This window comes from Nematostella vectensis, chromosome 9 (genome assembly GCF_932526225.1).
Source record: "Nematostella vectensis chromosome 9, jaNemVect1.1, whole genome shotgun sequence".
Classification (NCBI taxonomy): Eukaryota; Metazoa; Cnidaria; class Anthozoa; order Actiniaria; family Edwardsiidae; genus Nematostella; species Nematostella vectensis.
Window position 1 is genome coordinate 15,626,821 of NC_064042.1, and position 25,142 is coordinate 15,651,962.

The following is a 25,142-nucleotide window of genomic DNA, read 5'->3' on the forward strand; positions in this document are numbered from 1 at the left end:
TTTACATCAAAATAAATGTAAAAAAAAAAACAGACGCCCCATTAAAATAATTCACTTAAAACCCATAAGGTTTTCCTATTTATCTACGCTCATAACATCGTATTCTTTTTGACGAGCAAAAGTAAAGGAGTGATAATCGTACACAGTGTATCAGTATCAAGCCTGCAGGAAGCGCGGTGTTGACCATTACCGCGAAAGATAAACACACGCGCAGCCATACTACTCCAGATACTCGTAAAAACACAAAACAATACTCTTGCAACAAAAAAAAACAACAACAAATTAATTATTCTGTTTTTGTTCTTATTTCTGTTTTTTTTACTATCTAGGAGCAGCAAAGGGTTAACTCCTTATCCTGATTATCAAATCCAAAACTTTCGAAGCCTAGAGTCTTGGCGTGAAAAAATAACACTTGTTTTCGATGTCAAGATTTGGTACTTGGTCAATGACTAAGATGGATGACTATAATCTGGTGTAAAAATGCCATGCAACAAAACTAAAACGCAGTGTTTTAAAAGAGTCTGAAAAAGAGGTAAAATAATACCCGAGACTGTCATGACGTGCATATGCTGCGATGTACTCACCGCTTTTGTACAAGTTGATGACCAGCGAGTCGTTGCCTCCCATGTTGTTCGTGGCCTTACACGTGTAGTTACCAAAGTCGCCATCTTTCACCTTGAAAACGTATTTACTTGTTAAATTCACTTCCTCGTGAAGCACGTGACCTGTAGCGTTAGACCACGTGACAGTTGGCGTTGGGTAGCCCCCAGTAACGCAAATTAGGGAGACGTCATAGCCGACCCAGCCTTCAGTTCGCTCGGAGGAGGAGTTGGTCTTGTCGATGAACGCGGGGTCTGGGGAAGAATATAGGCGTGTCAGCAGAAAAGTCAAAGTGGTGTTCTAGCTTAAGTTTAGGTGATAAACAACGATAGCAACAGCACAGCAAAAATATTAAAGTACAATGTACTTCTAGGAACTACAATAGCAAAAACAAGGCGTCAACAACAACAACATCAGTCACAACGACGACAACAACAACAACAACAACAACCGTGTCGCAGTGGAAACAACTACAGCATGGCAAACCCGCAGCAAAAACAAGTAGCGGTTGATGACGATGTCAACAACCGGCAGCAGAATTAAACAAAAATAAATTAGCTAGCATAAGATAAAAGAGGCGGTGAATAATAACACATAAAAACTCACTATTGGTATCGAACGGAAATCAAACAGAACTTCAACACTAACGAAGTTTATTTCATTGTAAAATACAAAATAAAATCTTACAGTTATTTTTATCAAAACGTTTACTTTTCATTTATAGCGATAACTTGCCAATACTAAAAATTATTAACAATTACAATTATTCTTATCTGACGAATTATTTTCGATTCACCACGAAACGTATAATTAACTCACAAAATTTAAATTTGAAATTATTCCTTACTTTCAAAACGCAACATTCTCACATTATCAAATGCTATCAAAACATCTATTTGCGTTCAAATGACTTTTGAGTAATTTAAAAATGGCTCCTCTCAGTCAGACAGACTGGAAACGAGACAACTTGACTTTGGTCTCCCTGTGGAAAAAAGCTCAACCGAAAAAGGTGCCATTTTGAAATTACCCAAAGGACCCTGGGATCAAACAGTTTACTTTTCAATGTGTCAATCAATCTGATGGCACCCTTGAAATCTAGTCTAAGAATATCAAATATTTTGCTTCCAGTGACCTACATACAATATAGTATAAAAATACATTAAAACCACAAAAATATATCTATAAAATCTATGCATACAAAAATACTTTACGTTGTCATCAATTACAAACTACTTTCCTCTAATGATGTCTGTACACCCTATAAAGAGTAAATTTATAAAAATAAATACTAACGAATTTATTAACATGCATCATGAAATTTCTCTATCTTCCTGTATTAAAACGTTCAAAAAATCGTTCAAAACCAAGTTCAAAACTGGCCTTTTTCGGTTAGTCAGACCAGGAGGCCTGGTGGTAGCACTAGCTTGGCCCAACAATTAGAATTTTAGGAAGAGGGCTGGAGGATAATGGTAGTTTCCTGGTCTATTGGTATTACCTGGTATAATTGTTGTTTCCTGGTCTATTGGTATCACCTGGTATAATGGTAGTTTCCTGGTCTATTGGTATTACCTGGTATAATGGTAGTTTTCTGGGGAAATACTATGTTCTAGTGGTAGTTATTTTGTCTAGTGGTATAGTTCTCTTGTTTCTAGAGATAGTTTCCAGGTTAGTGGAGGTTTCCGGGTTTAGTGGTATTTTCTAGTCTAGTGGTAGTGCTATGCTCTAGTTCTTTTGTCTTGTGGTATAGTTCTCTAGCCTCTACAGGTAGTTTTCGGGTTTGATGGTATTTCCACCACAGCCTAGGGGTAGTTTCCTGGCCTAATAATGATGTTCATTTATTGTGTTTCTGTTTAGTATCACTTCCCTGTCCGCCGTGACTTCCTGGTAATTTACATGCTCTGTATGTTGCCATAGGTAACTTCCTGTTGGCCAGGAACGTTAGCATAGGTGGGGTCCTCTGCTTTCTGGAACTCGGTGATGTCAGCGTAGGCGGTTTCCTGGTAGGCAGCAGGTTTCGTGGCAGAGGCAGCTGCCTCGTCCATGACGGAGTTGAAGTCTGCTAGCTCCGCATACACGATCTCCCCGGGCTGCAAAAAAGAGAGACGTGGACATTTTAACAAAGCTTATTTAAAAATCAGAGGGTTCTAGGAAGCAAAAAGGCGATTAATGTATTTTATCTATACACCGCAGGGTTGTTTGTTGAAAAGAATAATCTGAACTTCAGAGATCACGTGAAAAAGGGCGCTACGAGGCAAAAACAATGGAGTTATTTAAAGGAATTATCTCTTTATGCCGTATTTGGAGAGCCACGTGCAGATTGATAACATTTGGAACGCCACGTTCAGACTGATAACATTTGGAGAGCCACGTTCAGATTAATAACATTTGAAGAGCCACGTTCAGATTGATATCATTTGGAACGCCACGTTCAGACTGATAACATTTGGAGAGCCACGTTCAGATTAATAACATTTGAAGAGCCACGTTCAGATTGATAACATTTGGAGAGCCACGTGCAGATTGATAACATTTGGAGAGCCACGTTCAGGTTAATAACATTTGAAGAGCCACGCTCAGATTGATAACATTTGAAGAGCCACGTTCAGATTGATAACATTTGGAGAGCCACGTTCAGACTGATAACATTTGGAGAGCCACGTGCAGATTGATAACATTTGGGGAGCCACGTTCAGATTGATAACATTTGGAGAGACACGTGCAGATTGATAACATTTGGAGAGCCACGTGCAGATTAATAACATTTGGAGAGCCACGTGCAGATTAATAACATTTGGAGAGCCACGTGCAGATTAATAACATTTGGAGAGCCACGTGCAGATTAATAACATTTGGAGAGCCACGTGCAGATTGATAACATTTGGAGAGCCACGTGCAGATTGATAACATTTGGAGAGCCACGTGCAGATTGATGACATTTGGAGAGCCACGTTCAGATTGATGACATTTGGAGAGCCACGTGCAGATTGATAACATTTGAAGAGCCACGTGCAGATTGATAACATTTGGAGAACAACGTGCAGATTGATAACATTTGGAGAACCACGTGCAGATTGATAACATTTGAAGAGCCACGTGCAGATTGATAACATTTGAAGAGCCACGTTCAGATTGATAACATTTGGAGAGCCACGTTCAGACTGATAACATTTGGAGAGCCACGTGCAGATTGATAACATTTGGGGAGCCACGTTCAGATTGATAACATTTGGAGAGACACGTGCAGATTGATAACATTTGGAGAGCCACGTGCAGATTAATAACATTTGGAGAGCCACGTGCAGATTAATAACATTTGGAGAGCCACGTGCAGATTAATAACATTTGGAGAGCCACGTGCAGATTAATAACATTCGGAGAGCCACGTGCAGATTGATAACATTTGGAGAGCCACGGGCAGATTGATAACATTTGGAGAGCCACGTTCAGATTGATAACATTTGGGGAACCACGTGCAGATTGATAATATTTGAAGAGCCACGTGCAGATTGATAACATTTGAAGAGCCACGTGCAGATTGATAACATTTGGAGAACAACGTGCAGATTGATAACATTTGGAGAACCACGTGCAGATTGATAACATTTGAAGAGCCACGTGCAGATTGATAACATTTGAAGAGCCACGTGCAGATTGATAACATTTGGAGAGCCACGTTCAGATTGATGACATTTGGAGAGCCACGTGCAGATTGATAACATTTGAAGAGCCACGTGCAGATTGATAACATTTGGAGAACCACGTGCAGATTGATAACATTTGGAGAACCACGTGCAGATTGATAACATTTGGAGAACCACGTGCAGATTGATAACATTTGAAGAGCCACGTTCAGATTTATAACATTTGGAGAGCCCATTCAGATTAATAACATTTGGAGAGCCACGTTCAGATTGATAACATTTGGAGAGCCACGTGCAGATTGATAACATTTGAAGAGCCACGTTCAGACTGATAACATCTGAAGAGCCACGTTCAGATTGATAACATTTGGAGAACAACGTACAGATTGATAACATTTGGAGAACCACGTGCAGATTGATAACATTTGAACAGCCACGTGCAGATTGATAACATTTGAAGAGCCACGTGCAGATTAATAACATTTAGAGAGCCACGTGCAGATTAATAACATTTGGAGAGCCACGTGCAGATTAATAACATTTGGAGAGCCACGTGCAGATTGATAACATTTGGAGAGCCACGTGCAGATTGATAACATTTGGAGAGCCATGTGCAGATTGATGACATTTGGAGAGCCACGTTCAGATTGATGACATTTGGAGAGCCACGTGCAGATTGATAACATTTGAAGAGCCACGTGCAGATTGATAACATTTGGAGAACAACGTGCAGATTGATAACATTTGGAGAACCACGTGCAGATTGATAACATTTGAAGAGCCACGTGCAGATTGATAACATTTGAAGAGCCACGTGCAGATTGATAACATTTGGAGAGCCACGTTCAGATTGATAACATTTGGAGAGCCACGTGCAGATTGATAACATTTGAAGAGCCACGTGCAGATTGATAACATTTGGAGAACCACGTGCAGATTGATAACATTTGGAGAACCACGTGCAGATTGATAACATTTGGAGAACCACGTGCAGATTGATAACATTTGAAGAGCCACGTTCAGATTTATAACATTTGGAGAGCCACGTTCAGATTGATAACATTTGGAAAGCCACGTGCAGATTAATAACATTTGGAGAGCCACGTGCAGATTGATAACATTTGGAGAGCCACGTGCAGATTGATAACATTTGGAGAGCCACGTGCAGATTGATAACATTTGGAGAGCCACGTTCAGATTGATAACATTTGGAGAGCCACGTGCAGATTGATAACATTTGGAGAGCCACGTGCAGATTGATAACATTTGGAGAGCCAGGTTCAGATTCATAACATTTGGAGAGCCACGTGCAGATTGATAACATTTGGAGAGCCACGTGCAGATTGATAACATTTGGAGAGCCACGTTCAGATTGATAACATTTGGAGAGCCACGTTCACATTGATAACATTTGAAGAGCCACGTTCAGATTGATAACATTTGGAGAGCCACGTTCAGACTGATAACATCTGGAGAGCCACGTTCAGATTGATAACATTTGGAGAGCCACGTTCAGATTGATAACATTTGGAGAGCCACGTGCAGATTGATAACATTTGGAGAGCCACGTTCAGACTGATAACATTTGGAGAGCCACGTTCAGATTGATAACATTTGGAGAGCCACGTGCAGATTAATAACATTTGGAGAGCCACGTGCAGATTAATAACATTTGGAGAGCCACGTGCAGATCAATAACATTTGGAGAGCCACGTGCAGATTAATAACATTTGGAGAGCCACGTGCAGATTGATAACATTTGGAGAGCCACGTGCAGATTGATAACATTTGGAGAGCCACGTGCAGATTGATAACATTTGAAGAGCCACGTGCAGATTGATAACATTTGGAGAGCCACGTTCAGATTGATAACATTTGGAGAGCCACGTGCAGATTGATAACATTTTAAGAGCCACGTTCAGATTGATAACATTTGGAAAGCCACGTGCGGATTGATAACATTTGGAGAGCCACGTGCAGATTGATAACATTTGGAGAGCCACGTGCAGATTGATAACATTTGGAGAGCCACGTTTAGATTGATAACATTTGGGGAGCCACGTGCAGATTGATGACATTTGAAGAGCCACGTGCAGATTGATAACATTTGAAGAGCCACGTTCAGATTGATTACATATGAAGAGACACGTGCAGATTGATAACATTTGGAGAGCCACGTGCAGATTAATAACATTTGGAGAGCCACGTGCAGATTGATAACATTTGGAGAGCCACGTGCAGATTTATAACATTTGGAGAGCCACGTGCAGATTGATAACATTTGGAGAGCCACGTTCAGACTGATAACATTTGGAGAGCCACGTTCAGATTGATAACATTTGGAGAGCCACGTGCAGATTAATAACATTTGGAGAGCCACGTGCAGATTAATAACATTTGGAGAGCCACGTGCAGATCAATAACATTTGGAGAGCCACGTGCAGATTAATAACATTTGGAGAGCCACGTGCAGATTGATAACATTTGGAGAGCCACGTGCAGATTGATAACATTTGGAGAGCCACGTGCAGATTGATAACATTTGAAGAGCCACGTGCAGATTGATAACATTTGGAGAGCCACGTTCAGATTGATAACATTTGGAGAGCCACGTGCAGATTGATAACATTTTAAGAGCCACGTTCAGATTGATAACATTTGGAGAGCCACGTGCGGATTGATAACATTTGGAGAGCCACGTGCAGATTGATAACATTTGGAGAGCCACGTGCAGATTGATAACATTTGGAGAGCCACGTTTAGATTGATAACATTTGGGGAGCCACGTGCAGATTGATGACATTTGAAGAGCCACGTGCAGATTGATAACATTTGAAGAGCCACGTTCAGATTGATTACATATGAAGAGACACGTGCAGATTGATAACATTTGGAGAGCCACGTGCAGATTAATAACATTTGGAGAGCCACGTGCAGATTGATAACATTTGGAGAGCCACGTGCAGATTTATAACATTTGGAGAGCCAGGTTCAGATTCATAACATTTGGAGAGCCACGTGCAGATTGATAACATTTGGAGAGCCACGTGCAGATTGATAACATTTGGAGAGCCACGTTCAGATTGATAACATTTGGAGAGCCACGTGCAGATTTATACCATTTTGAGAGCCACGTTCAGATTGATAACATTTGGAGAGCCACGTGCAGATTGATAACATTTGGAGAACAACGTGCAGATTGATAACATTTGGAGAACCACGTGCAGATTGATAACATTTGAAGAGCCACGTGCAGATTGATAACATTTGAAGAGCCACGTGCAGATTGATAACATTTGGAGAGCCACGTTCAGATTGATGACATTTGGAAAGCCACGTGCAGATTGATAACATTTGAAGAGCCACGTGCAGATTGATAACATTTGGAGAACCACGTGCAGATTGATAACATTTGGAGAACCACGTGCAGATTGATAACATTTGGAGAACCACGTGCAGATTGATAACATTTGAAGAGCCACGTTCAGATTTATAACATTTGGAGAGCCTATTCAGATTAATAACATTTGGAGAGCCACGTTCAGATTGATAACATTTGGAGAGCCACGTGCAGATTGATAACATTTGAAGAGCCACGTTCAGACTGATAACATCTGAAGAGCCACGTTCAGATTGATAACATTTGGAGAGCCACGTGCAGATTAATAACATTTGGAGAGCCACGTGCAGATTGATAACATTTGAAGAGCCACGTTCAGATTGATAACATTTGGAGAGCCACGTGCAGATTGATAACATTTGGAGAGCCACGTGCAGATTGATAACATTTGGAGAGCCACGTTCAGATTGATAACATTTGCGGAGCCACGTGCAGATTGATAACATTTGGAGAACCACGTGCAGATTGATAACATTTGAAGAGCCACGTGCAGATTGATAACATTTGAAGAGCCACGTTCAGATTGATAACATATGAAGAGACACGTGCGGATTGATAACATTTGGAGAGCCACGTGCAGATTAATAACATTTGGAGAGCCACGTGCAGATTGATAACATTTGGAGAGCCACGTGCAGATTGATAACATTTGGAGAGCCACGTTCAGATTGATAACATTTGGAGAGCCACGTGCAGATTGATAACATTTGGAGAGCCACGTGCAGATTGATAACATTTGGAGAGCCACGTGCAGATTGATAACATTTGGAGAGCCACGTTCAGATTGATAACATTTGGGGAGCCACGTGCAGATTGATAGCATTTGGAGAGCCACGTGCAGATTAATAACATTTGGAGAGCCACGTGCAGATTGATAACATTTGGAGAGCCACGTGCAGATTAATAACATTTGGAGAGACACGTGCAGATTGATAACATTTGGAGAGCCACGTGCAGATTGATAACATTTGGAGAGCCACGTTCAGATTGATGACATTTGGAGAGCCACGTTCACATTGATAACATTTGAAGAGCCACGTTCAGATTGATAACATTTGGAGAGCCACGTTCAGACTGATACCATCTGGAGAGCCACGTTCAGATTGATAACATTTGGAGAGCCACGTTCAGATTGATAACATTTGGAGAGCCACGTGCAGATTGATAACATTTGGAGAGCCACGTTCAGACTGATAACATTTGGAGAGCCACGTTCAGATTGATAACATTTGGAGAGCCACGTGCAGATTAATAACATTTGGAGAGCCACGTGCAGATTAATAACATTTGGAGAGCCACGTGCAGATCAATAACATTTGGAGAGCCACGTGCAGATTAATAACATTTGGAGAGCCACGTGCAGATTGATAACATTTGGAGAGCCACGTGCAGATTGATAACATTTGGAGAGCCACGTGCAGATTGATAACATTTGAAGAGCCACGTGCAGATTGATAACATTTGGAGAGCCACGTTCAGATTAATAACATTTGGAGAGCCACGTGCAGATTGATAACATTTGAAGAGCCACGTTCAGATTGATAACATTTGGAGAGCCACGTGCGGATTGATAACATTTGGAGAGCCACGTGCAGATTGATAACATTTGGAGAGCCACGTGCAGATTGATAACATTTGGAGAGCCACGTTTAGATTGATAACATTTGGGGAGCCACGTGCAGATTGATGACATTTGAAGAGCCACGTGCAGATTGATAACATTTGGAGAGCCACGTGCAGATTGATAACATTTGGAGAGCCACGTTCAGATTGATAACATTTGGGGAACCACGTGCAGATTGATAATATTTGAAGAGCCACGTGCAGATTGATAACATTTGAAGAGCCACGTTCAGATTGATAACATATGAAGAGACACGTGCAGATTGATAACATTTGGAGAGCCACGTGCAGATTAATAACATTTGGAGAGCCACGTTCAGATTGATAACATATGAAGAGACACGTGCAGATTGATAACATTTGGAGAGCCACGTGCAGATTAATAACATTTGGGGAGCCACGTGCAGATTGATAACATTTGAAGAGCCACGTGCAGATTGATAACATTTGAAGAGCCACGTTCAGATTGATAACATATGAAGAGCCACGTGCAGATTGATAACATTTGGAGAGCCACGTTCAGATTGATGACATTTGGATAGCCACGTGCAGATTTATAACATTTGAAGAGCCACGTGCAGATTGATAACATTTGGAGAACCACGTGCAGATTGATAACATTTGGAGAACCACGTGCAGATTGATAACATTTGAAGAGCCACGTTCAGATTAATAACATTTGGAGAGCCCATTCAGATTAATAACATTTGGAGAGCCACGTTCAGATTAATAACATTTGGAGAGCCACGTGCAGATTGATAACATTTGAAGAGCCACGTTCAGACTGATAACATTTGGAGAGCCACGTGCAGATTAATAACATTTGGAGAGCCACGTGCAGATCAATAACATTTGGAGAGCCACGTGCAGATTAATAACATTTGGAGAGCCACGTGCAGATTGATAACATTTGGAGAGCCACGTGCAGATTGATAACATTTGGAGAGCCACGTGCAGATTGATAACATTTGAAGAGCCACGTGCAGATTGATAACATTTGGAGAGCCACGTTCAGATTAATAACATTTGGAGAGCCACGTGCAGATTGATAACATTTGAAGAGCCACGTTCAGATTGATAACATTTGGAGAGCCACGTGCGGATTGATAACATTTGGAGAGCCACGTGCAGATTGATAACATTTGGAGAGCCACGTGCAGATTGATAACATTTGGAGAGCCACGTTTAGATTGATAACATTTGGGGAGCCACGTGCAGATTGATGACATTTGAAGAGCCACGTGCAGATTGATAACATTTGGAGAGCCACGTGCAGATTGATAACATTTGGAGAGCCACGTTCAGATTGATAACATTTGGGGAACCACGTGCAGATTGATAATATTTGAAGAGCCACGTGCAGATTGATAACATTTGAAGAGCCACGTTCAGATTGATAACATATGAAGAGACACGTGCAGATTGATAACATTTGGAGAGCCACGTGCAGATTAATAACATTTGGAGAGCCACGTTCAGATTGATAACATATGAAGAGACACGTGCAGATTGATAACATTTGGAGAGCCACGTGCAGATTAATAACATTTGGGGAGCCACGTGCAGATTGATAACATTTGAAGAGCCACGTGCAGATTGATAACATTTGAAGAGCCACGTTCAGATTGATAACATATGAAGAGCCACGTGCAGATTGATAACATTTGGAGAGCCACGTTCAGATTGATGACATTTGGATAGCCACGTGCAGATTTATAACATTTGAAGAGCCACGTGCAGATTGATAACATTTGGAGAACCACGTGCAGATTGATAACATTTGGAGAACCACGTGCAGATTGATAACATTTGAAGAGCCACGTTCAGATTAATAACATTTGGAGAGCCCATTCAGATTAATAACATTTGGAGAGCCACGTTCAGATTAATAACATTTGGAGAGCCACGTGCAGATTGATAACATTTGAAGAGCCACGTTCAGACTGATAACATCTGAAGAGCCACGTTCAGATTGATAACATTTGGAGAGCCACGTGCAGATTAATAACATTTGGAGAGCCACGTGCAGATTGATAACATTTGAAGAGCCACGTTCAGATTGATAACATTTGGAGAGCCACGTGCGGATTGATAACATTTGGAGAGCCACGTGCAGATTGATAACATTTGGAGAGCCACGTGCAGATTGATAACATTTGGAGAGCCACGTTTAGATTGATAACATTTGGAGAGCCACGTGCAGATTGATAACATTTGGAGAGCCACGTGCAGATTGATAACATTTGGAGAGCCACGTGCAGATTGATAACATTTGGAGAGCCACGTTCAGATTGATAACATTTGGAGAGCCACGTGCAGATTGATAACATTTGGAGAGCCACGTGCAGATTGATAACATTTGGAGAGCCAGGTTCAGATTCATAACATTTGGAGAGCCACGTGCAGATTGATAACATTTGGAGAGCCACGTGCAGATTGATAACATTTGGAGAGCCACGTTCAGATTGATAACATTTGGAGAGCCACGTTCACATTGATAACATTTGAAGAGCCACGTTCAGATTGATAACATTTGGAGAGCCACGTTCAGACTGATAACATCTGGAGAGCCACGTTCAGATTGATAACATTTGGAGAGCCACGTTCAGATTGATAACATTTGGAGAGCCACGTGCAGATTGATAACATTTGGAGAGCCACGTTCAGACTGATAACATTTGGAGAGCCACGTTCAGATTGATAACATTTGGAGAGCCACGTGCAGATTAATAACATTTGGAGAGCCACGTGCAGATTAATAACATTTGGAGAGCCACGTGCAGATCAATAACATTTGGAGAGCCACGTGCAGATTAATAACATTTGGAGAGCCACGTGCAGATTGATAACATTTGGAGAGCCACGTGCAGATTGATAACATTTGGAGAGCCACGTGCAGATTGATAACATTTGAAGAGCCACGTGCAGATTGATAACATTTGGAGAGCCACGTTCAGATTGATAACATTTGGAGAGCCACGTGCAGATTGATAACATTTTAAGAGCCACGTTCAGATTGATAACATTTGGAGAGCCACGTGCGGATTGATAACATTTGGAGAGCCACGTGCAGATTGATAACATTTGGAGAGCCACGTGCAGATTGATAACATTTGGAGAGCCACGTTTAGATTGATAACATTTGGGGAGCCACGTGCAGATTGATGACATTTGAAGAGCCACGTGCAGATTGATAACATTTGAAGAGCCACGTTCAGATTGATTACATATGAAGAGACACGTGCAGATTGATAACATTTGGAGAGCCACGTGCAGATTAATAACATTTGGAGAGCCACGTGCAGATTGATAACATTTGGAGAGCCACGTGCAGATTTATAACATTTGGAGAGCCAGGTTCAGATTCATAACATTTGGAGAGCCACGTGCAGATTGATAACATTTGGAGAGCCACGTGCAGATTGATAACATTTGGAGAGCCACGTTCAGATTGATAACATTTGGAGAGCCACGTGCAGATTTATACCATTTTGAGAGCCACGTTCAGATTGATAACATTTGGAGAGCCACGTGCAGATTGATAACATTTGGAGAACAACGTGCAGATTGATAACATTTGGAGAACCACGTGCAGATTGATAACATTTGAAGAGCCACGTGCAGATTGATAACATTTGAAGAGCCACGTGCAGATTGATAACATTTGGAGAGCCACGTTCAGATTGATGACATTTGGAGAGCCACGTGCAGATTGATAACATTTGAAGAGCCACGTGCAGATTGATAACATTTGGAGAACCACGTGCAGATTGATAACATTTGGAGAACCACGTGCAGATTGATAACATTTGGAGAACCACGTGCAGATTGATAACATTTGAAGAGCCACGTTCAGATTTATAACATTTGGAGAGCCTATTCAGATTAATAACATTTGGAGAGCCACGTTCAGATTGATAACATTTGGAGAGCCACGTGCAGATTGATAACATTTGAAGAGCCACGTTCAGACTGATAACATCTGAAGAGCCACGTTCAGATTGATAACATTTGGAGAGCCACGTGCAGATTAATAACATTTGGAGAGCCACGTGCAGATTGATAACATTTGAAGAGCCACGTTCAGATTGATAACATTTGGAGAGCCACGTGCAGATTGATAACATTTGGAGAGCCACGTGCAGATTGATAACATTTGGAGAGCCACGTTCAGATTGATAACATTTGCGGAGCCACGTGCAGATTGATAACATTTGGAGAACCACGTGCAGATTGATAACATTTGAAGAGCCACGTGCAGATTGATAACATTTGAAGAGCCACGTTCAGATTGATAACATATGAAGAGACACGTGCGGATTGATAACATTTGGAGAGCCACGTGCAGATTAATAACATTTGGAGAGCCACGTGCAGATTGATAACATTTGGAGAGCCACGTGCAGATTGATAACATTTGGAGAGCCACGTTCAGATTGATAACATTTGGAGAGCCACGTGCAGATTGATAACATTTGGAGAGCCACGTGCAGATTGATAACATTTGGAGAGCCACGTGCAGATTGATAACATTTGGAGAGCCACGTTCAGATTGATAACATTTGGGGAGCCCCGTGCAGATTGATAGCATTTGGAGAGCCACGTGCAGATTAATAACACTTGGAGAGCCACGTGCAGATTGATAACATTTGGAGAGCCACGTGCAGATTAATAACATTTGGAGAGACACGTGCAGATTGATAACATTTGGAGAGCCACGTGCAGATTGATAACATTTGGAGAGCCACGTTCAGATTGATGACATTTGGAGAGCCACGTTCACATTGATAACATTTGAAGAGCCACGTTCAGATTGATAACATTTGGAGAGCCACGTTCAGACTGATACCATCTGGAGAGCCACGTTCAGATTGATAACATTTGGAGAGCCACGTTCAGATTGATAACATTTGGAGAGCCACGTGCAGATTGATAACATTTGGAGAGCCACGTTCAGACTGATAACATTTGGAGAGCCACGTTCAGATTGATAACATTTGGAGAGCCACGTGCAGATTAATAACATTTGGAGAGCCACGTGCAGATTAATAACATTTGGAGAGCCACGTGCAGATCAATAACATTTGGAGAGCCACGTGCAGATTAATAACATTTGGAGAGCCACGTGCAGATTGATAACATTTGGAGAGCCACGTGCAGATTGATAACATTTGGAGAGCCACGTGCAGATTGATAACATTTGAAGAGCCACGTGCAGATTGATAACATTTGGAGAGCCACGTTCAGATTAATAACATTTGGAGAGCCACGTGCAGATTGATAACATTTGAAGAGCCACGTTCAGATTGATAACATTTGGAGAGCCACGTGCGGATTGATAACATTTGGAGAGCCACGTGCAGATTGATAACATTTGGAGAGCCACGTGCAGATTGATAACATTTGGAGAGCCACGTTTAGATTGATAACATTTGGGGAGCCACGTGCAGATTGATGACATTTGAAGAGCCACGTGCAGATTGATAACATTTGGAGAGCCACGTGCAGATTGATAACATTTGGAGAGCCACGTTCAGATTGATAACATTTGGGGAACCACGTGCAGATTGATAATATTTGAAGAGCCACGTGCAGATTGATAACATTTGAAGAGCCACGTTCAGATTGATAACATATGAAGAGACACGTGCAGATTGATAACATTTGGAGAGCCACGTGCAGATTAATAACATTTGGAGAGCCACGTTCAGATTGATAACATATGAAGAGACACGTGCAGATTGATAACATTTGGAGAGCCACGTGCAGATTAATAACATTTGGGGAGCCACGTGCAGATTGATAACATTTGAAGAGCCACGTGCAGATTGATAACATTTGAAGAGCCACGTTCAGATTGATAACATATGAAGAGCCACGTGCAGATTGATAACATTTGGAGAGCCACGTTCAGATTGATGACATTTGGATAGCCACGTGCAGATTTATAACATTTGAAGAGCCACGTGCAGATTGATAACATTTGGAGAACCACGTGCAGATTGATAACATTTGGAGAACCACGTGCAGATTGATAACATTTGGAGAACCACGTGCAGATTGATAACATTTGAAGAGCCACGTTCAGATTAATAACATTTGGAGAGCCCATTCAGATTAATAACATTTTGAGAGCCACGTTCAGATTAATAACATTTGGAGAGCCACGTGCAGATTGATAACATTTGAAGAGCCACGTTCAGACTGATAACATCTGAAGAGCCACGTTCAGATTGATAACATTTGGAGAGCCACGTGCAGATTAATAACATTTGGAGAGCCACGTGCAGATTGATAACATTTGAAGAGCCACGTTCAGATTGATAACATTTGGAGAGCCACGTGCGGATTGATAACATTTGGAGAGCCACGTGCAGATTGATAACATTTGGAGAGCCACGTGCAGATTGATAACATTTGGAGAGCCACGTTTAGATTGATAACATTTGGGGAGCCACGTGCAGATTGATGACATTTGAAGAGCCACGTGCAGATTTATAACATTTGGAGAGCCACGTTCAGATTGATAACATTTGGAGAGCCACGTGCAGATTGATAACATTTGGAGAGCCACGTGCAGATTGATAACATTTGGAGAGCCACGTTCAGATTGATAACATTTGGGGAGCCACGTGCAGATTGATAATATTTGAAGAGCCACGTGCAGATTGATAACATTTGAAGAGCCACGTTCAGATTGATAACATATGAAGAGACACGTGCAGATTGATAACATTTGGAGAGCTACGTGCAGATTAATAACATTTGGAGAGCCACGTGCAGATTGATAACATCTGGAGAGCCACGTGCAGATTGATAACATTTGGAGAGCCACGTTCAGATTGATGACATTTGGAGAGCCACGTGCAGACTGATAACATTTGGAGAGCCACGTGCAGATTGATAACATTTGGAGAGCCACGTGCAGATTAATAACATTTGGAGAGCCACGTTCAGACTAATAACATTTGGAGAGCCACGTTCAGATTGATGACATTAGAACAAAATACTATTGATTTTTCCAAAGATAAACTTGCATTAGACATTTTAATACCCCAATCTAGATTTAGTCACAGTAAAAAAATGTTTTCAGAGAAGCCATCAAGAAATCCAGCGAGCTCGCAAAATCGTTAAACACACCAATAACTTATTCAGTTCTTTCACGAGTTTCATGGCCACAAAATATTCCCAGGATTAGGACTAATCTTTCCTAATACTTGACTTTCAACCATTGTCGGGCATGCGCCATACGAGTCCCGCTTCACGGGCCACATACTGCAGGCTCACAAAAAGTAGAAGTCGACCCAGTCTCTTCTTGATTGCGATATCAGTGGCCTGGATACGTAGCAGAGCATTGGGAAAGTCTGTACACGGGATAGCTCTCAGGAAACTGAAATTTGAGTCCTATTTAGAAAGCGAAAGAGTCGAGAGTAAACAGAAGCGTGACCTTGCTTTCAGTAATCTACGCTGTAGCTCGATATACAGTATACGTAGCGATATTCGAGTTGTACTTTGACAAAAATTAAAACTTTCTCCGAAAATCTATAAGCTTCTAAGACAAAAATGCTAGAATACGCAACAGCGTAGTTAATCTTCTTTCAAACAAATTTTCACTTGGGTTGAAACCATTCTCGTCAAAGAATATAAAATATTGTGTAAGAGCGACAAATATCAGGATTTAGGGAAACGCTACAATAAGCAAAAGCTACCGCCACATATGGGGTCCACATTGAATACTGCTAGCCCTCATGCATCTATACCCTAGGCCCCAGGCTGAACTCTAGCCATTATAAACGAGCCCACATGCATCTATACCCTCGGCCCCAGGCTGAACTCTAGCCATTATAAACGAGCCCTCATGCATCTATACCCTCGGCCCCAGGCTGAACTCTAGCCATTATAAACGAGCCCTCATGCATCTATACCCTTGGCCCCAGGCTGAACTCTAGCCATTATAAACGAGCCCTCATGCATCTATACCCTCGGCCCCAGGCTGAACTCTAGCCATTATAAACGAGCCCTCATGCATCTATACCCTTGGCCCCAGGCTGAACTCTAGCCATTATAAACGAGCCCACATGCATCTATACCCTCGGCCTCAGGCTGAACTCTAGCCATTATAAACGAGCCCTCATGCATCTATACCCTCGGCCCCAGGCTGCACTCTAGCCATTATAAACGAGCCCTCATGCATCTATACCCTCGGCCCCAGGCTGAACTCTAGCCATTATAAACGAGCCCTCATGCATCTATACCCTCGGCCCCAGGCTGAACTCTAGCCATACAAACGAGCCCTCGTGCGTCTAAACCCTCGGCCCCAGGCTAAACTCTAGCCATTATAAACGAGCCCTCATGCATCTATACCCTAGGCCCCAGGCTGAACTCTAGCCATTATAAACGAGCCCACATGCATCTATACCCTAGGCCCCAGGCTGAACTCCAGCCATTATAAACGAGCCCTCATGCATCTATACCCTCGGCCCCAGGCTGAACTCTAGCCATTATAAACGAGCCCTCAGGCATCTATACCCTCGGCCCCAGGCTGAACTCTAGCCATTATAAACGAGCCCTCAGGTATCTATACCCTCGGCCCCAGGCTGAACTCTAGCCATTATAAACGAGCCCCCATGCATCTATACCCTCGGCCCCAGGCTGAACTTTAATCTTTGCATGAGGGTCCCAAGCGTAACTTAGCTTGAGGTTCTTTCAGTGCTGGTAGGAAGGACGTTTTAAGGATAATTACACCTGACTAACCTTCCGCTTCTTTGTTTTGTCGACCTCAGCGTACACAGGAATGTCATCTTGCGCTTTTTTCTTCTTCTTCTTCGTCTTGTCGACGACAGCATAGGTCGGACCCTCGTCCTCGGCCCCATTCCCCTCGTTAGTCGCGGCCGTACGGTGGTCTGTGATGTCGTATGGATTTATCTCTTGTTGGCTCCTACGAGAAGCGACGAGAATCTCAATAATAATAATTCAAGTGATGGGAATTCTGATTCGCTGTAGTAAAAACTAATAAAAAAACTGACTCAAATCTCACGAGCTTAGTAATAGAAACATAACTCAATTTTAAATAAAAACTAACAAACTTTGTAATAACTACCTGTAGTGGCTTGTATTACTAAAGCAGTTTACCATAAAATGGCGTGAAAGGGTAAAGAAACCCTCCAAGAGATGTTATTATTGACGAATTGCATATCAAGTTGAGAAAAAGGGTGAGAAAACCTTGCTATTACTTACTCGTTTCGTGGAGCACCACCTGAAATAAAAAGTCTACATCAGTAACAAACTTGGATGGTATGGATAATCACAAAGCATTATCAATTAAAGAGGCGATGTCTTGGGTTTTACGTGGGCCACGTTATTCAAAAGTCAGTCATCAGTGGACAGACGAAAGCTATCAATTAAAGGGGTAATGTCTTGGTTTTTACGTGGGCCACGTTATTCAAAAGTCAGTCATCAGTGGACCGGCGAAAGCTATCAATTAGAGGGGTAATGTCTTGGGTTTTACGTGGGCCACGTTATTCAAAGTTCAGCCATTAGTGGACAGACGAAACTGCTAGCCTGATTAATCCCACATGATCCTGTTTTGTCATCTTATTCATTCGCCTACAATGAAGATACGCTGCAACTCTTATCGTGTCAAATAAAACAGTTTTCAAGTCCCATATAAGATGCTGGGAAATAAAATGCTGGGATGCCAAAGCTGATCAAAGCTCTAAGGGACCGATTATTATCTAAACAGAAAAACGGGGTGAGAAATTATGCATTTTTTTCAGGTTCCACCTACTGATAGTCATAGTTTGGACGCCTACGTATCAAGGCCAGCCCTCTGGCAAAATTAAAATTCGAAAAATATACTTCCCCCCCCCCCCCCAATTTTGACCAATAAATTATTAAGTCAGTGCTCCCCGTTTTCCCGCTCAGATCCCCCCTCCCCTCCTCTTTGAAATTACGAACGGCCCCAATGAGACCCCTCTCAAAGTTACCTGGCTTCTGCAGTCGTTTGCGTCGGAGCACGACAAAGATAATTCCCGCCACGAGCACCACGAGGATGACCCCGCCGACCGCACCCCCTATCGCCGCCATGTTGGACCCCCCGGGGCCTGCGCCACGCTCACCCGCATCGGGTTCTGAGAAAAGCGGTCAAACTGGATTAGATAAGCAAAGATGTAAAAGTAAATGTTCATCTGTTACAGATCTAAGATTATAATGGCTATTCTATGTTTGATCATCATCAACATCATCACCGTCACCACTGTCAAAATAATCATCACTACCACCAGCCCACCATAATCAGCATTAATCACGTACTATTTGTGCTCATCTCGTTGACCTGCACCACGCGTGCTTTGGTATAATCCCTAGCGCTCTCTCCGTACTGGTTGTACGCGGTGACCAGGAAGCTGTAAGTCCTTCCTGGCTTCATGCCCTTGAATGTGTAGCTCAGCACTGAGAGGTCTGTGATGTTAGCGGTTTCAGTCCAGTCTGTCTTCTGGCCATCAGGGAAAGTCAACATGAAGTACACGATGTAGGCCTGGATGGCGCCACCGTTCTCGTCGGGTTTGCTCCATTCCAGGGTGATTTCCTCGCTTGTCGTAGTATTGTCAACAGGTTTGAGAAACGGTTGCGAGGGGGGTCCTATGAAAAATCAAATGATACTAAGATTATGCTAAGACGTTAAGATCTTTGATAGACGTATAGAATGTGCTTAATCCCAGTTTTGTGTAAGGCCTTTGGTTATTTGATTTGACTGACCATGCCTTATTCACGATTTCAAACAATGTGCCCAATTGCATAACCATCTATGTCTCTATTTGCCTGGATGCCTGTTAGCCTATCAATCCTTCCTGCCTTGCTTGGTCTGCCTGGTTGTTCATCGTTTATTTTGTTTGTTGCAGACCGTCCTTCCGCCCACCTGTCCGTCTGTCTTTTTAATTTAGTTTTAAAATAATATATAAGTCTTATTTTTTTGCAAAAGTTACCTTGCTTTTTAGTTCGGATAATTTCCGTCCCAGCGTCGCCATAACCAACAACGTTCCGCGCGGTCACTTTTACAGTATACTCTGTATTCTTTGTAAGATCTGAGATGACAACTTGGCCCCCAGGCACCCCCTCACGGGGCGGTTTTGCAGGATCCACTTCCACCTTGTAGTCGATGACAGGGCTGCCGCCATCAGATGAAGGAGGGGCCCAGTTGACTTTGATGGATGACGCCTCGATATTTGACACCGTGATGATGGGAGGGCCTGGAGCGACTGCAAGTAAAAATTACTTTAACATTGAACTACGTATCACGCACAAAAATAGAAGACTTAAGTTACAAGCAGGGGATACACAAGGGAATAGCCAAGTCTTGGTTTACTTACACAATTGAGTGACGTAGATCAGGCGTTCCACGGACCCCAACAAGTTAGACGCCCGGCACTTGTACTGTCCATAGTCCCCTGCGTATTGAGTTGTTGTAACTTGGAGCTGGCTGCCTCCGGAGATGGGGCTTACTCCAGCTGTGATTGGCTTACCGCCAGACTTGTACCACGTGATCTGAGGTGATGGTACACCTCTGGCATTGCACTGCAGGCTCAGGTTTTTTCCACCCCAAGACGACGTGTTGGTAGTCGAAAACACCATCTCTGGTTTATCTGAATTAAAATACTGCTGTTACTACTTTACTTTTAGATGGGAATATTCTTTAAGTCTCTATAGTTTACATGATGCAAATTTTCAATGAAGAAGAAACATAGGCAAAGCATTTGTCATTTCTTCACACAACAAAACCGACATTAAAATAAATAAAGAACAAAAAATTATTAATATTAAAACAGTTACTCATAAACTTATTATTGCTTTATTTAGAAAGCGAATGCTACTGGACTACTTATTTTCTTATTCGACTTTAAGCGATCCATTAGCAGAGTTGTTTGTTAAACTGATATTAGATTGAAAAAGCTATTTGTCTTTGATATTCATAGGTATTGAAGGAATCAATAACAGAGCTAGTGAGAGAATTTTCTCATGCTTTTAAAATAACTTATTACTTGTTCATTAGTTTACAATATTAAACGAACAATTCAAGTTTGCAATCAGTGATTATGTATAAAAATTGACAGAAATAATATTAGCCTGCTGGTTCAGAAGAATGCATGCAGGCGTATTATTGGCTTAGAAAATATGCACATGCGTCCTATTGTTGTCACACCCTCTTTGTGCCACACCCTGTTGGTAGGCTATCCACTTACAGTTGACGGTGACTTGTACCGTGGTTGTGTCACTCCCCATCTCATTAGTAGCTGTGCACATGTACGTCCCTGCCTCTGACCTGGTCATATTGTTTCTGTTATACACACTGGTCAGTGACACCACTACTCCATCTCTAGACCACTTGTAGGTCGGCGCGGGGTAGCCGTCAGACTTACATGTCAGTTTAAGTAAGCCTGTGGTCTCGTTGACGGTTTGATCAGGAGGCTTGGGAAAAATGGATGGCTTGTCTGAAAATAAAAACCACAAGAGTTTCTTAGTTTATAGCTATATTTATCAAGGGAGAAAATGATGAAGCACTGTACAAGTTGCCCCTCCATATTAGTAGTGAAACTAATTGCTAAAGCCATAAATGACCAAAAAGGAAGTGAGGTACACTTAATGATTTATAAATGCTAAGGCAAGAATTTGAACAAAATGGAATTATTTAGAACAATTATCTTATTAAAAAGTTGAGAATCTAAACATGCTGAAGTCTGTGGGTAGGGTTGTGTATTTGTTAAAATCATCATTTTGTCAAGGATGCAGAAATAAAACCGAGCGTTGTGGATAACATAATAAAACCAACTTACATACAATTTGATTATTGGCTTTACACCAAAACATGAATTTGAATCTTGACAATTACCCTATATCATCAATGACATATAGAGCACTTACATTTGACATCATAGAGCCCTTACATTTGACATCATAGAGCACTCACATTTGACACCATAGAGCACTTACATCAGACATCATAGAGCACTTACATTTGACATCATAGAGCACTTACATTTGACATCATAGAGCACCTACATTTGACATCATAGAGCACTTACATTTGACATCATAGAGCACTTACATTTGACATCATAGAGCACTTACATTTGACATCATAGAGCACTTACATTTGACATCATAGAGCACTTACATTTGACATCTTAGAGCACTTACATTTGACATCATAGAGCACTTACATTTGACATCATAGAGCACTTACATTTGACATCATAGAGCACTTACATTTGACATCATAGAGCACTTACATTTGACATCATAGAGCACTTACATTTGACATCATAGAGCACTTACATTTGACATTATAGAGCACTTACATTTGACATCATAGAGCACTTACATTTGACATCATAGAGCACTTACATTTGACATCATAGAGCACTTACATTTGACATCATAGAGCACTTACATTTGACATCATAGAGCACTTACATTTGACATCATAGAGCACTTACATTTGACATCATAGAGCTCTTACATTTGGCATCATAGAGCACTTACATTTGACATCATAGAGCACTTACATTTGACATCATAGAGCATACATTTGGCATCATAGAGCACTTACATTTGACATCATAGAGCACTTACATTTGACATCATAGAGCACTTACATTTGACATCATAGAGCACTTACATTTGACATCATAGAGCACTTACATTTGACATCATAGAGCACTTACATTTGACATCATAGAGCACTTACATTTGACATCATAGAGTACTTACATTTGACATCATAGAGCACTTACATTTGACATCATAGAGCACTTACATTTGACATCATAGAGCACTTACATTTGACATCATAGAGCACTTACATTTGACATCATAGAGCACTTACATTTGGCATCATAGAGCACTTACATTTGACCATGACATAAGTGGATTCTGTTCTTGTCTGTGTGTTTCCAGTGACGGTGTTTACTGCAGTACAGACATATTGTCCAGTGTCTGCCTTTGTGGCACCAGCTTTAGTAAAGACGTTACCACCGGTGCTATGTCCAGATCCTGCCTTTGACCAGGAAACACTTGGTGTCGGGTTACCAGCCACTGCGCATGTCAGGGTGATGGTCTCCCCAGCTCTCACTGTGGTGTTCTGTATTGGAGTAATCTTTGGTGGATCTGGAAAATCAAACAAAGTATATCCCCATTTCCAATCAGAGTTACAAGGGTCAGGGCCAGCCTTAAAATGAAATCAAAAATTTGTTAATTGAATGCTTTTCATACCTGACTATCTTAAAAAATCGTCAGCAAGAAAAAATCTTCACAACTTGAGTTGTAGCTGGTCCGAGATAGCCAAAGAATTCCTTCTCGAAAACCACGAAAGAATTGAAAAGACTTCTTATAATTGTTCAGATACACAAAACATATAGCTCATAGACAATGATTCAAATAACAGGATAATTACACACATTCATTAGTTTATCATCAACAACAACACAATGAACACAGCACATCATACAGTGTACAAATAAAGTCACGAGTCAGGGGTATACTACTGTACTTTATAGGGGTGTTATCTTAGAAGTCAATTTTGACACACATATGCTCTAAAGGCCACTATGCAGACACGTCTTTTTCTATTAGGATAATTTTTTTAATTAATACATTGTTTTATAGGACATAATGAGGAATAAACCTGACAAAATTGAAAGTTTAGAACAAAAATAATATTTTGATAAATAGTAAATATTTTTAAATAAGAGAGTAGAAAAGAAATAAGACAATATCATCAATCATTTTATATTCATAAGTTTTTACTGTAAACTGTTATAAGAAAACTGTAGCAATTTTAGGAAGCATGAGGAAGCACAATTAAAGGGTATACTCACATTGCACGTTGATGGTGACATCTTGGGTTATGGCCCCCCTCCTCACATCGTTGATGGCCTGGCACTGGTACACCCCTGCTTGGTGTCGCTGGATCTTTAGTAGACTCAGTGTTGCACTCCCTGTCCCATGAGCCACTGCGGACCCTGACGTCTTATTGACCCATGTGACATTGGGGGCTGGTCGACCCCTCGCTGAGCACGTGACAGTGACGTCATCATTTTCTGCTATGTCATATGTGCTTTTTGGAGATGAAGTGAATGCTGGTGCCTCTGTAAAGGCAAAACTGTTAGTGAGCAATGAGTTGGTGTAAAGGTAGCAGAATTATTGTTTACTCAAGTCAGTAGTAAGTATAGCACAAGCAATCAGAAGTGTTCATTGATATTGTAAACAAGAATAGATTGGTTGCAAACTCAACAAGAATTCCTAGTGAGTACAGCCTTCTTTACATTAAAGTCCATTCACTTAGGTGGCTTCAATGTACTAAAGGGATTCATATTTATTGTATCTCTGCTTTGTAGCTGCTTTTTTTAGTCATCTCAAACATAATCATGAATTCCAAGAGACAAATTCCCTAAATACTGCCATCAGTCGAAAACCTTGAATTGCTTTTATTTGCGTACATACTTGGGCTATAGGATAATATTACTCTAAAGTGATGTCTAATGACTTGTTAGTGAAAGAAAATGCATTTTCATTGAAGACTCTAAAAATAGGCAACAATTATTACTGGCATTGTCTACTTGTAGGAGTTTTTTTATTATTTGGCAAGAAAACCCTGAGTCCGCTATTTTTCTGCCATTTTGGAAAGTATGAACATGAAGTAGTGGGGCAACGCCTACTGGCTGGCCAAATAAAAAACGAGTAGGCAATTCCTGGCACAATAAAAATATTTCGCCACCCCGTTTCCCCTACTAAAAACGTTCACTTATTTGGGTTTCGCACCCCCAACTAAAAAAACACCAGATACATGCCTGCAAATTCAAACTTTGTTTGACGTTAGTGAGAAA

General features: G+C 41.4%; 2 protein-coding genes across 2 annotated transcripts; both read right to left on the bottom strand.

Annotated features, from left to right (window-relative positions):
• Nucleotides 1–1,236: 1,236 nt before the first annotated feature.
• LOC5516742 (twitchin) lies at nt 1,237–22,842 on the bottom strand. Its single transcript, XM_048732937.1, has 9 exons — nt 22,824–22,842; nt 21,501–21,749; nt 20,631–20,903; nt 20,247–20,519; nt 19,576–19,902; nt 19,251–19,394; nt 18,502–18,520; nt 18,019–18,202; nt 1,237–2,687 (listed from the first exon to the last, which is right to left on the bottom strand). Exons 1-9 carry the CDS (start codon nt 22,840–22,842, stop codon nt 2,490–2,492), a joined length of 1,686 nt encoding a protein of 561 aa, XP_048588894.1. The 3' UTR covers nt 1,237–2,489.
• A 271-nt stretch (nt 22,843–23,113) lies between these two features.
• LOC5504688 (peroxidasin homolog) lies at nt 23,114–24,629 on the bottom strand. Its single transcript, XM_048732938.1, has 3 exons — nt 24,617–24,629; nt 24,135–24,404; nt 23,114–23,424 (listed from the first exon to the last, which is right to left on the bottom strand). Exons 1-3 carry the CDS (start codon nt 24,627–24,629, stop codon nt 23,129–23,131), a joined length of 579 nt encoding a protein of 192 aa, XP_048588895.1. The 3' UTR covers nt 23,114–23,128.
• Nucleotides 24,630–25,142: the final 513 nt, after the last annotated feature.

What these genes read in the sequence shown, in the direction of transcription:
- LOC5516742 (XM_048732937.1), bottom strand. An exon ending in GATCTACGTCACTCAATTGT is followed by an intron (nt 20,520 to 20,630) that starts GTAAGTAAACCA and finishes TTTTACTTGCAG; the next exon opens with TCGCTCCAGGCCCTCCCATC. An exon ending in CAACGAGATGAGCACAAATA is followed by an intron (nt 19,395 to 19,575) that starts GTACGTGATTAA and finishes CGCTTTTCTCAG; the next exon opens with AACCCGATGCGGGTGAGCGT.
- LOC5504688 (XM_048732938.1), bottom strand. An exon ending in TGTCACCATCAACGTGCAAT is followed by an intron (nt 23,425 to 24,134) that starts GTGAGTATACCC and finishes TTGATTTTCCAG; the next exon opens with ATCCACCAAAGATTACTCCA.